This window comes from Priapulus caudatus, unplaced genomic scaffold (genome assembly GCF_000485595.1).
Source record: "Priapulus caudatus unplaced genomic scaffold, Priapulus_caudatus-5.0.1 Scaffold234, whole genome shotgun sequence".
NCBI classification, from domain to species: domain Eukaryota; kingdom Metazoa; phylum Priapulida; class Priapulimorpha; order Priapulimorphida; family Priapulidae; genus Priapulus; species Priapulus caudatus.
In genome coordinates this window covers 311,150-324,438 of record NW_014577295.1, presented here as the reverse complement: position 1 = coordinate 324,438, position 13,289 = coordinate 311,150, and the positions used below count along the sequence as shown (strand labels likewise).

The window sequence follows — 13,289 nt, the reverse complement described above, 5'->3', positions numbered from 1 at the left end:
TTATTCACGTATCACTTTTCTCCAAATTTCTCAGATCTCTGACAGTAAGTAGATTCTCCTATTCCTAAAACATAGTGACATATAGTAGGTTTATAGTGATACAGGTAATACATGCGTGCATGCGTGTGAGTGCATACTGGTCCCATTGGATAGATACTGCCGTTACATAGCGCTAGGCAGTCAAGAGTTTACTCTAAAAGTTATGTTCAAACGCACGCATAACCACTAGAATGTTATAACATACACACATACACATCCACCATAAATCATATAAGGTTACGCTAATATGCAAAATGATGAGTCTCTACCTGATTATACATCTTTAAGGTCGTCAGGGATTGTGTGCTTTGGATGTTTATTTTCGAAATGCTGCTTGTAAGTTTTTGGATCCGGCATCTGAGCCTGAAAGTGAAGAAGAAAAATAGAGTGATGGCGTTATGTGAAAAGTTTTGAAAACCGTACTCGTATATATCAGTCATATTTCACCCCGACACTTACAAGAAGTGCCATCGTCGCCCTCCTTAATAGTCATATGTTACCCCTGAAAATTGAATATCAACCGCAACAAACATACATGGCTAGCGTATGCAACATTGCCACAAAAAAATGTTGTTAAAAATTGATTTGCCTTCGAAGGAAAGTTTTGCCTTGATGATTCTCCCAACTTACTACAGTGACTTAAGGTTTCTTATTATATGTATAACACTTGCCTTACCATCAATTTTTTAAATTCTGCACCCGATAATGCTTGGAACACACTTGAAACATTCAACAGGGCGATAGGATACAAAGCAGAATTACACACAGATTAACATCAATTGAGACATTGAATAATGCAATTATATGGCGGTGGTTTCACCTTAGTGCATGGTACCACAACTACTGTAGACTCTAAATTTAGCCCACCTCCACACAAATATTGAAAGTCCGTCCTTTGACCAATTGCTAGTTTAGCATTGATCTTGATGTTTATATCAACAATGATATTGTATATAAAATATTATAATGTAATCATACCCTACCTAACAAAGAATAAATGCGTAAATCTACGGGTCATGGTATAATGGATTAGAACAGTATCGTCAGTATGTTATTATGGCATACACCACCGTATTTGTTAACGCCGATAACACCAACAAAGTGAATAACACATATTGATATCTGATTGTCTGATGTATTCAGTAATATTAATGTAGTAGGTCTCAGGGGAGAGATAGTGAATATAGAAATAAGTTGTGGATATAGAAATCAGTTAACCATAACCCTAACCCTATCCCTAATTCTAAAATAAAACAAAATTAGCCAAAAATAATACAAAATAAAATAAATAAGAGACAAAATTAGCCAATCAGAGCCGTCCCCTAGCGGATCACTATCTCTCCCCTGTGCAAAATTCATATTAAGGATACTCTCAAGGTTTTAGGAAAATGTTTACCGATTTTTCATTTTCAATCTTTCAACGTTTATTCGCATGGCTTAACGCCCCCCTAGCACTGTGTACACGTGCTGCATTTCTCACATATAACTGGATACATGTGAACTGGTCAGAGCGTTTGCTTTGCCGCGCGTACATGTCGTATACGTAGTGAGCCGCGCTAAACGTCAGAAAAGCCGCTGATTTCTCCGTTTCCATTTCTGGACTTAAGTAGTCATGTATGAATGGATATTTCTCTGTTGATTACAACTTCGGAATAATTTATTTTACACTCGTTTTAGATTGTAACATATTGCTCGTAAAATAAGTCGTCAGGGATTGTATTTAAGTGCCGTATTATTATGTTATGTCTCTTTATCTCCGCAAATTTTAAATTCCAAAGTGCGCTTGAATTTTAGGTCAGTTTTTTTTTTATTTTCTCGGGTAAACTATAAAACAAACAAAATTCCTGATGCGCCTAGTTTTGGTCATATTTGCTAAATGTGGCGAAAATTTTGTATATCGTCATCTTTCTGGTAATTGAGAAATATCCAAAAATACCATTTTTACATAAACAATCAAAATTTTGGTCGGCAATACATTAGGCTGCGGGAAATTTCATGAAATTTGTTTGCCTCTGAGCATAGAGATTATTCTCTCATAAATAAAACAAGTGATTGATTTGATTCATTCGCTCAATAAACATTTAATCTTCATCTAAGCGAATACCCGTGCAAAAGGTTGAGAGTATATATTAGGGGTGAGTATTGCGACCAAGAACACCGTATTGCATATATATTGCAATACGACAAAACGTTATTGCAATATTTTTCAATACGTATTGGGAAGTGGTATAGCCATGCATGATATAGTAACAATTTGATGGTTATGACGAGGAGGAGGGAAGAAGCTGCGTGAGAATGAAGAAGGAAGAAGGGAGAGGTGGTGGAGAAGGAGGGAGAAGCTGGTGGAGAAAGGGGAGGGGGGAAGCTGGTGTGAGATATGCAGGAAAGGGGAGAAAGGGAGAAGGAGGTGGAGAAAGGAGGGGCAGAAGCTGGTGGAGCGAGGAGAGGGAGAAGCTGTGGAGAAGGAGGAGAGGAAGAGGTGGTGCGAGGAGAGAGGGAGAAGCTGCAGGAAGAAGAAGGGGAGAAGAGGAGACGTGTGTGTGGAGGGAGAAGAAGATGGTGGGAAGGAGCGGGAAAAGCTTGGTGGGAGAAGTGACGGAAGGGGAGAACAGGGAGAAGTCGTGGCGAAGGAGAGAGGAAAGCCTGGTGGGAAGGAGAGAGGGGAAGCTGGCTGGCCGATAAGAGAAGGCGAAGAAGGAGAAGCTGTGTGGAGAAGGAGAAGGGAGAAAGGACGAGTGGTAGAGAAAGGAGGGGAGAAGTGGTGGAGAAGAAGGAGGCGGCGAAGTGGTGAGAAGGAGAACGGGAGGAGGGAGAGGAGCTGGTGGAGGAGGGGGAGAGGGAGAAGCTGGTGGAGAAGGAGAGGGGGAGCAAGGGCAGATAGGTCGGTGGAGAAGGGAGAAGCTGGTGAAGGAGGAGGAGAGCTGGGGAGAAGCGAGAAGGGGATAAGGAGGGGGAGAGGGAGTGGTTTGGAGGAGGAGGGCAGGAAGGGAGAAGGGGTAAGGAGGGGAGAAGGGAGGTGTGGAGGAAGGGGAAAAAGCTGGGTGAGTAAGAGGAAGGGGGAGAAGAGACGAAGGCTGGTAGAAAAGGAGGAGAGAACTGGTGAAGAAGAAGGAGGGAGAAGCTGGTGAGACAGGAGAAAGGGGAGAAGGGGGAGCAGGGAGCTGGTGGAGAGAGAGGGGAGAGAGGGGAGAAGTGGGTGGAGAGGAGGGGAGAAGGGAGAAAGGTGGTGGAGGAGGGGTAGAAGCATGGTGGCGAGAGAGGGAGAACTGGTGGTAGAAGAAAGGGGAGCAGGAGGGGAGAAGGAGCTGGTGGAGGAGAGGGAGAAGGGAGAAGGGGATAAGGCAGTGGGAGAGGACTGGTGAGAGGAGGAGGAGGAGAAGGAGAGAAGATTGTGGAGGAGGCGGAAGCTGGTGGAGAGGAGGAAGGGGAGAAGGAGAAGGTGGTACGAGAAGGCAGGAGGGGAAGCTGCGTTGGAGAAAGGATGCGAGGGGGAAGCTGGTGGAGTGAGAGAAACGGAAGGAGGGGGAAGAGATGCTCCGTGGAGGATGAGGCGGAGAAGCGGAAGAAGCTGGTGGAGATAGGGGAGAGCGTGGTGGAGAAGGAGGATGGTGAGAAGCAGGGGGAGAGCTTGGTGGAGAAGAGGAGGGAGAAGGGGAGATCTGGTGGAGAACGGGAGAGGGGGGGAAGCTGGATGGAGAAGGAGAAGCTTCGACAGTTCTCCCCCTCCTTTCCACAGCTTGCTCTTCTCCCTTCTCCTCACCCACCTCCCTTCTCCTCCCTCTCCCCTTCCTACTTCTCACCAGCTTCTCCCCTACCTCCTCTCCCCAGCTTCTACTCCCTCCTCCACCAACCTTCTCCATCCTCTTCTCGCCGGTCTACTCCTTCTCCACCCTTCTCCCTTCTTCCCTTCCTCCTTGCTCCAACCAGGTTCTCCCTCTCCCTCCACAGCTTCTTCCCTCCTCCTTCTCACCTGCTTCTCACTTTCTCCCTTCCTATTCTACCACAGCTTATCCCCCTCCTCCCTTCTCAACCACCTTCTCCTTTTACTTCATTAGCGCGTTCACACGTCCGTAAAACGCTGTTTCAGAACGCGTTATCCGTACGTTCCGACCCGTACGTACGGTTATACGTGACCTTGAGTTAAACAGCGCTTCACACGTAGTTTTGAATGTACGTACGATCGCGTATAAGCTGCTCGATAGGGCCGAAAGGAAACATAGATTACGCCAAATGCCTGGTTATAGGTTGTGTTCTGCATAACTCTCTTTCTCTTCTGTGTCCATCTCGGTGTGTTCGCGCGCGCCTCTCTTCTATCTCTCTCTCTCTCTCTCTCTCTCTCTCTTCTCTCTTTCACCTATCTCTATGGCGTTCCCCCTCTCCCTGTCTCTCCTCCTCTATGTGTCTCCACCTCTCTCACTCCCCTACTCTCTAATTCTATGCGTGCTCCTCTGTCTGCTGTTTTCTTTCTCTCTCTCTCGATTCTCCGTTCAAATTGCTGACTTAGTAAGTCGATGTATAAATGGATATTTCTTCTGTATTACACTGGCGACATAATTTACATTTTACACTTCGTTTAATGAGAAATATATGCCCTGTAAAAGTGCAGGATTGTTATTAAGTCCCGTATTTATGAGTTAATCGTTCTTTATTCGCAAAATTTAAATTCAAACGTGGCGACTTGATTTTAAGGCAGATTGTTTTTTATTTTTCTCGGGTTAAACTATAAAAACAAACAAAAATACCGAATGCGACTATTTTGGTCATATTGGTAACATGTGCGCGAAAATTTTGTATCCCACTCTTTCTGGTAATTGGAAATAGATCCAAAAATACCATTTTTACATAAAAATTCAACAATTTTCCGGTGGCAACTATTACCGGCTGGAATTTGTGAATTTCTTCCCTGTGAGCTAAGAGATTATCTCATTCTAATAAAAAAGACCAGGAGATTATTTGATTCATTCGTCAATAAACATTTAATTTCATTAGAGCAATACCGGTGCAAAAGGTTGAGAGTATATATTAGGGGTGATATTGCGACCAAAAACCGTGATTGCAGACGTTATTGCAATACGACAAAACCGTATTGCCCAATATTTTCAATTACGTATTGGAAGTGTCTTATACCATGCATTGATATCAGATAACATGATGGTAGAGAGCGCTAGGAGCGAAGAAGCTTGTGTGCGAGAATGAGAAGGGAAGAACGGGGAGAAGGTGTGGGAGGAGGGGAGAAGCTGGTGGGCAAGGAGGAGGGGGAGAAGCTGGTGGGAGATGGAGGAAGGGAGAAGAGAAAGCAGGTGCGAGAAGGAGGAGCCGCGGAGAAAGCTGGGGAGAGAGGGTATAAGCTGGTGGAGAAGGAGAGAGGAAGAACGGTGGTGGAGGAGGAGGGAGAAGCTGGCAGAGAAGAGAAGGGTAGAGAAGGGAGAACGTCCGGTCGGTGGAGCGAGAAGAAGCTCGGCGGAGAAGGAGGAGGAAAAGCTTGGTGAGAGAGGAGGAAGGGAGAAGGGAGAAAGTGGTGTGCGAGAGAGGGAGAAGCTCGTGGAGAAGGAGAGGGAGAAGCTAGGTGCGAATAAAGAAAGGAATGAAGGAGAGCTGCGCTGGGAGAAGAGAAAGGGATAAGGGGTGGTAGAGAAAGAGGAGTGGGGAGAACTGGTTGGAGAAGAAAGGCAGGGGGAGAAGCTGGGGAAAGGAGAAAGGGCGGGAGGGAGAAAGGAGCTGGAGAGGAGGGCGGAAAGGGAGAGAAGACTGCGGGAGAAGGAGGAGGCGGAGAAGGAGGCAAGGGGTGAGAAGGGGAGAAGCTGGTGAAGAGAGCAGAAGCTGGTGGAGAGCGACAAGGGGATAGGAGGGGGAGAGGGAGTTCGTGGAGCAGACGGAGGGGACAAGGTGGGGAAGCGGATAAGGAGGGGAGAACGGGACGGTTAGACGGAGAGGGAAAAGCTGTGGAGAAGGAGGAAGGGGAGCAAGAGAGAGCGGTAGATAGAAAAGGGACGGGCAGGAGAAGCCAGACAGCTGGTCGCGAGCGGCACCGAAGAGGACGGCGCAGAAGCTCGGTGACCGAGAAGGAGAACAAGGGCGCGAACGAGCGGGCGAAGAAGGGCACAGGGTGGCAGGAGGCACCCGCGGCGAAGCGATACAGCGAAAGCTCCGCGATGGACGGACGCCGAGGCGCAGAGCAAGGCAGAGACGCGTGGTCGAGGCAGGCTGTAGAAGCCTGAAGTGCCGGAGATAGGACGGCGCGAGAGACTGGCCGTCGTGGCAGAAGGCAGCAAGGCGAGAACGGCAGGAGGCCGAGAACGGGACGCTCGCTGCCGACCGAGCCGGAGGGAGAACGGCGAGAAGGATAACGAGTGGAGATCAGCGGCCACGCTGGCTCGCGGAGGAGGGGCCGGAGAAGCGCGAAGACCAGAGGATTGTGGAGAGCACGGGGCAACAGGCTGACGTTGTCGAGAAGGCGAAGCGAGAAGAGAAGGTGGTTAGAGACAGGAGCGAGAGAGAGAAGCTGGCTGGCGAGAAGCGGCTGCACGGGCCGCAGAAGCTGGTACGCGCCAAGTCAGAGAAAGGGGCAGCAAGGAGGGGCAGAAGCGAAGAAGCTACGGTCGCGAGGCACAAGGAGGCCGAGAAAGGAGCAACGCTGGCTCGAGCGAGGAGGGGAGCAGCTGTGGACGCAACGGAGGCAAGAGTGAGAAGCCAGGGGGAGAAGCTCGGTGAGAGAAGAGCGAAGCGGGGAGAGGGCAGAATCTCGCGTGAGAGCAGACGGGGAAAGCTGATTGAGAGCAAGAAGAGAAGCTTCGACCATAGCTTTCCTCCCCTCCCTTTCAGCCACAGCCTTACTCCCTTCTCCCTTCCCTCATCACACGCTCCCCTCGTCCCTCGCTTCCTCCCCTTTCCTCCTTCCTACACAACAGCTTCATCCCCCCTCCTCCCTTCTCACCAGCTTCTCTCCCTCCTCCACCCCACCTTCCATCCTCTTCTTCGCCAGCTTCTCCCTCCTTCTCACCACCTTCTCCCTTCTCCCTTCCCTCTTCTCACCAGCTTCTCCCTCCTCCCCACCAGCTTCTCCCCTCCTCCTTCTCCACTGCTTATCCCTTCTCCCTCCTCTTCTCCACCAGCTTCCTCCCCCTCCTCCTTCGTCACCAGCTTCTCTCTTCATTAGCTGCGTTCACACTACCGTAAAAACGCAGTTTCGAAGCGTTATCTTACGGACTCCAACGACGACGAGTATAGCGTACCTTCGGAGTTAAAACAGCGCTTCACACGTAGTTTTGATTACGTACGTCGCGTTATAGCTGCGCGCTAGGAGCGAAAGGGAAACGATAGATTACGCAAATCGGTTATAGTTTCGTGCTTTTTTGCCTAATACTCCTTTCTCTTTCTGTGTCCCAATCTCTGTGTGTTTGCGCAGCCGCCCTCTCTTCTCATCTCCTCTCTTCTCTCTCTCTCTCTGCTCTCTCTCTCTCTCTCCCTGATTCTATGCGTTTTCCCCTCCTCTCCGCATGTCTCTCATCCCTCTATGTGTCTCACCTCTCTCACTCCCTCTCTCTAATTCTATGCCGTCTCTCTGGCCTGTCTTCTTCTTTCTCTCTCTCTTCATCTCTCTTCTCTCTCTCTCTCTCTCTCTTCTCTCTCTGCTCTCTCTTCTCTCCCTCTCTCCAGGTTCTCTCTCTCCCACCCACAAAGCGTGACGCGTCTATACGCGCTATAGCTATAGCCGTTTCTTCGCACACGTCGCCTAGAGCGAGTATTAGCTTACGCGAGTACGTAGAGAAACGCACTCTTTTGTCCAGGATAAGTGATACGCGTTTAGAAACTGAGTTAGCTTACGTGTCGTTCAACGATCGGGAATTTATCCGAGTAACGTACGAACTCTGTTATCGTATGACGTACGAACCGTGCATTTTGCTACGTGTGACGCAGTAGTTTACACCCGCTGTGGACTGGAGATACCCTCTGATACCCCTGCTGCATTAATGGCTAATTACTGCGATACTGAAACTTGAAAACTGAAACTGATAACTGGAATAAACTGAAACAGTGGGTGCTCGCTTTCAGCTTTGTATTCAGCGCGGACACATGACGCGCGTCGGCACTCATGGCATGTCTTATATATACTCCCTGCGTTGCCAGTGCTCTCTGTCTCAGCTCACAGTCTGCCGCGCGCAGTCAGTGCGGCGCAGTCTCCATCACGTGGGTCGCTTACCAGTATACTTATGCTCGGTTGTAGAAATTGCTGACTTTCTAATATACTACACGCCAGTGCATAATGTTTGACACATCTAACAATAGACATAAGAGGCAAGGTCAAGTAATTTATTCTTTTATTACACCGTATCGTATAAATATCGATATCCGGAAGTGCTATCGCAAATATATCGAGTTTTCAAATATATATGCAACTATACGAATATACCGGGTATATCGTACACCCTAGTCATATATCCTTAAGGTACACTTACCGTGTACATAAGAATAATTTACCATACAGACAGAGTCATTTAAAAAGACAGTGCTGCTTCCGGTGATGCTTTTGATCTTTAGCACGCTTCTTCCCATTGCCTTGTTTTATCGATTCTTCTGTTGTGACTGACTTCTGTTGACACGCTGCCATCGTTCCTGTAGTGGATACGTTTTATAGTAAGCACTCGAAAGCTTTACACTCGAGACAGAGACATCAGGCCAACCATAATAAATTGCCAGCCCTGGAAAGCACACAATTCTCCTAACTGAGCATAGCCATTACTTTCAATAACCTTTTAAGTCATATGAAAAACTGTTTATCAAGTCATTTTTCACCATTACACGGAAAGTGAGTCTTGTATTTTTAATTCTAAAAAACACCACCAAGACTAAACAGCTTGCCCCACCACATACTGGGGAAATTTGAAAAGGATTGAACACTATTATAAATCACTCATTACTGCCGCTCAAACGAGGCCTGACAATATTCAATAATCATAATGCAAACATTGTTGTGCTTACAATGCCCTGAACCTGCATGTGATGTTAGGCTGGTGGTACGATGTACTTAGTGGTAGGGTGCTATGCGACTGTTCACTTTTGTAATTGTAGACATATAACTTACGGACTTCGCTGGTGACTTTCAACTCAATCAATCATTAAAATCTGGGGGTCCTATAGCAAGGCGTCGAAAATTAGATTTTCATTCATGGTATCCATCTCGGGATACCAGTTTGAAATCATCCGGATTATCCCCACAAGAGATCTGGCGATCCCATTTCTTTGGATAGTAATTCAACAATGTTGGTTATACAAAAATCTTGAATACATGCATTTAATTAGCATTGAAAATTATTATTACTTTAATAATTATTATATAAAAAACATGGAAAACAGCGATTCACAAGATTATGCAACAAGTACACACAGGACGGTATTTCTAGAACGCATTGTCTAGGTTAGGTGAATAACAATCCCAGAGATTGCAAACTTATTTTGAAGCAATCTGTAGTTTCGGCCATCAATTAGTAGTTCGGGGGTAAGTACGTAGTGACCGAGTTTTGCTAAGGGGGCTACCCGAAACAAAATTTGATTCTGCAGATGACACGAATTTCCATGCCATTGCTGAGGCTCACAAACATGAACAATAAAATAGACAAAAAGCGCTGAGGCAAGGGCACATGACAAATAATGACCACATAATTGATTTTTTTCAGATCACATCGAAATTCGTAGTTTTAGATACAAACTGGTCGTTAGTGGTTGCAAAAAGAAATAGAATTCCGTATAAAATACGATAAATCGTAGTGCGTTGGCCATCTCTGTACAATCGTATTACACAACACATTATGATAAACATCGGCCACGCTTACGCTTGCCGCTTGCAAATATCCTCAACAACAACATATCACCGCATTTTGCATTTTTCTTTACTATCCGCGCAGGATACTAAGCATGTGAAATCTCGTGTATCCAACACAAGAATCTACTTTCCCGCAAAGATATCGCGCAACAGCTAATTATCCACCACTGATATACATACGATTCGACCTAATCCTAACCTACCTTGGCGTAAGACTGCCGAGCAGCGCTTGTGACAGCGCATGCCAATAGCCTAGTACTATAGCCCGCGTACAGTTGCCGCACGCTCTGAAGAACATTCTACTACAACCATTGCTCCCGGCGACGCAACTTATTCACGTTACGCCGCGCTATAAACTGCATGTGAGTAGGCCACCAATAATGCTCTATATCCCAAAGTAAATGTCCTTAAGTATTATATCATCCCCTACTAAATTTAACCTCTAACTACTGTTAAATGGCTCTACTTGCGCTAATTTCTTAACTGAACGAACATTATTTACGAACTTCAAACGGCCCATTTTTTGGTGGCCTCTGCAACCAGCACAGTCAGCGGAACTAGTATTCCGCACGTGGTAGGGTGCGAGGTTAGTGTTGGTGCGAGTTGCCCACGATTACAAAAATCAGGTTGGAAGCTAAAACCGACCCAGGCCTTCCACGGGGCTTGTTTAACCACGATTTTCGTAGAGCCTGACAGCAGTCGACCGAAATACCTAGTTGCTTGAAAACAAACTCCGAATTTCGTAAAATTTCGTAAATAAAACAATCGTATTACCACATTTGACCCTCAGCTGTTACATGTTACAACTATCGCTACACTTCTTAATTACTATTTACCTCGAAATACACGTTAAAATAAGATCATTCCAAACAGCTTTACTTTTAAACGTTGTCAAACGCCATACTGCATTACTGGATGTTCTTATGTCTATGTTTGTACTACTGTGCATGCGCGGAAACTATTATTTACTGATTGAACTTCAGATTTTTCACTACGTATGATGGGATATCTATGGGAAAATGGCGGCTTTGTTCGGAGTTTTATCTTATCAATTCTAATAATTGCTTGCTGACACGTAAATACGGTATTCAGTGATAGCGCACATATAATAAATCGAGGCGTGGAAGTACAGAGAAGCTGTAAGAATCATAAAAAGTTAGATAATTTTACGTTTAATAGCAGCGCACGTCATGCCGAACAATATTCTATTGCGCCGGCTTGTGACCCTCTCGCCAACGTAGTGTCAAGCGAGAAGGGAACTTGTGGCTAGTTGGAAGCATGGTTATCGCGCCAACACAACCCGCCCACCCCTCCACGTGAGGAAACACATAGTACCTGCTGATTGGAGTTGGATAAGTTGGTCCCGAGCACTCGTAATAGAATGTTCTATGGCCCTGCGGCAACTGTACGTGGGCTATAGCACTAGAGCTAGGCATTGCCATTGCCATTTGGCATTGGCCTAGCCACAAGTTCCCTTCTCGCTTAACACTACGTTGGCGAGAGGGTCACAAGCAGACGCAATAGAATATTGTTAGGCATGACGTGCGCTGCTATTAAACGTAAAATTATCTAACTTTTTATGATTGTTACCGCTTCTCTGTACTTCCACGCCTCGATTTATTATATGTGCGCTATCACTGAGCATGCATTTACGTGTCAGCGAATAATTATTTATAAATTGATAAGATAAAACTTTAAAAAACGCCACCATTTTCATATAGATATCCCATCATACGTAGCGAAAAATACAAGTACAACCATAAATATCATATAACAACATATGATATCTATGAATCTATGATTATATATGATAATATTGTTATATGATATCTATGAGTACAACCCATAGAAAAAGAGACATAAGAACATCCAGTATGGCGTTTTACAACGTTCAAATAGTATAGCTGTTTGAAATTCTCTTATTTTAACGTGTATTTCGAGGTAAATAGTACCAATACACCCGTTGACAGTTTAACACTGCGCATGCGCTTAGCCTAAGGTCAAAGGTCGGGAGGAGTTTCCGTCCCAGAAAGCGCGAGTAAAATGCGCGAACAATGGCGTTAACGTGTAGTGTGAAGGGCTGCTCAAACGGATCGTATTGGCTTAAGAAAGACTTTTAGACCATGCATTGACCATAATTTAAATGTATCAAGTGTCATGTCACTCAGGTCATCCATTATCGGTGCTCTATTCCCTGATACTTGCACTGTTCTTCGACACAAAGGTGAGCGACCTGCATATGCAAGACAGATAACGGATCGAGATAAACAATATGGCGGAGTTTACTCGCACATCCGGGCTCTCGCGGAGATGCGTAACTATTGGCGCAGAACATAGGCGCAGAACTGTCAATGGGTGTATTAAGAAGTGATGCGATAGTTGCAAACATGTAACTAGGTGAGGTCAAATGTGGTAATACATTGTTTTATTTACGAAATTTTACGAAATTCGGAGTTTGTTTTCAAGCTACCAGGCATTTCGTATGGAAGGGTGTCAGGCTCCTACGACATGGTATTAGTAACAGTCGGAGAGCCTGGGGGCCGTTTCACGAAGCGCTCGTTAAGTTAGTGATGGGTTAAAGAGGGGTTTTAGGATATCCTTATATATAGAGTGTTTCACGAAAGCCTCGCTAAGTTTCCACGTTTCACAAACGTCTCGCTAACTCAACGACGTTGCTATTAAGGAGGAATATTAAGAAGAGGTCAGGGGCAGTACTTAGGCTATCGTACATCAAGCAACGCGCAATTTCCAGCGTGTTTTCATTGTTTTGGCTAGCCGTAGTGTAAAGCGAAAACCCGCCGAGGAGGTAACTTCTGTGTCTACGCGAATACTGTGCAAGGCCTGTGAAGGCATGACACGCAGGGGTTAAGTGTGGCTAAGAAGCTTCTTATTATGGTAGCAGATTTTGAAGAGATGAAATGCTTCAGTGCACCTTACATGTGGCGTGCTTCGGCTGTTCGTGTGTGTATGCTATGGCGGTATGTGCTATAGGTATGTATGCACTGTATCCTATGGCGCCAATACTGTAATACAGTATCAAAGTAAACGTAAATCTAAACCTTCAGAATTTATGTTACATTTTTGTTCAGTCAGTACGTCATTTGTGGTAGTTCTAGTTGCAGGATATATGACTAAATGACGCGAGAGATTAGCGTAGCAACTCACAGTGAGCTGGGTCGCCATTAGACTTGTAACATGTCTCTATATACAGGGGTCGAAATTAGATTTTTATTATGGTATCCATTTGGGATACCAGGGGGCCGTTTCACGAAGCTATCGTAAAAACGCCATCTTAAGGATATCCTTAGAATTCTTGTACGAGAGCCTAACGCTGTCCTAAACGTCCCTCGTTAAAGTGTTTCACGAAACTTATGCCGGTGCGTTGTTAGACGGTCCTTAAAATTCAGCTGTAACGATGTTGCTGGCGGCA

General features: G+C 45.7%; 1 protein-coding gene across 1 annotated transcript; it reads right to left on the bottom strand.

Annotated features, from left to right (window-relative positions):
* Nucleotides 1–312: 312 nt before the first annotated feature.
* Nucleotides 313–8,647, bottom strand: LOC106807781 (zinc finger protein 706-like). Its single transcript, XM_014810228.1, has 3 exons — nucleotides 8,596–8,647; nucleotides 1,018–1,022; nucleotides 313–402 (listed from the first exon to the last, which is right to left on the bottom strand). The coding sequence occupies exons 1-3, from the start codon at nucleotides 8,645–8,647 to the stop codon at nucleotides 313–315; spliced, it is 147 nt and encodes a 48-aa protein (XP_014665714.1).
* Between the last annotated feature and the right edge of the window lie 4,642 nt (nucleotides 8,648–13,289).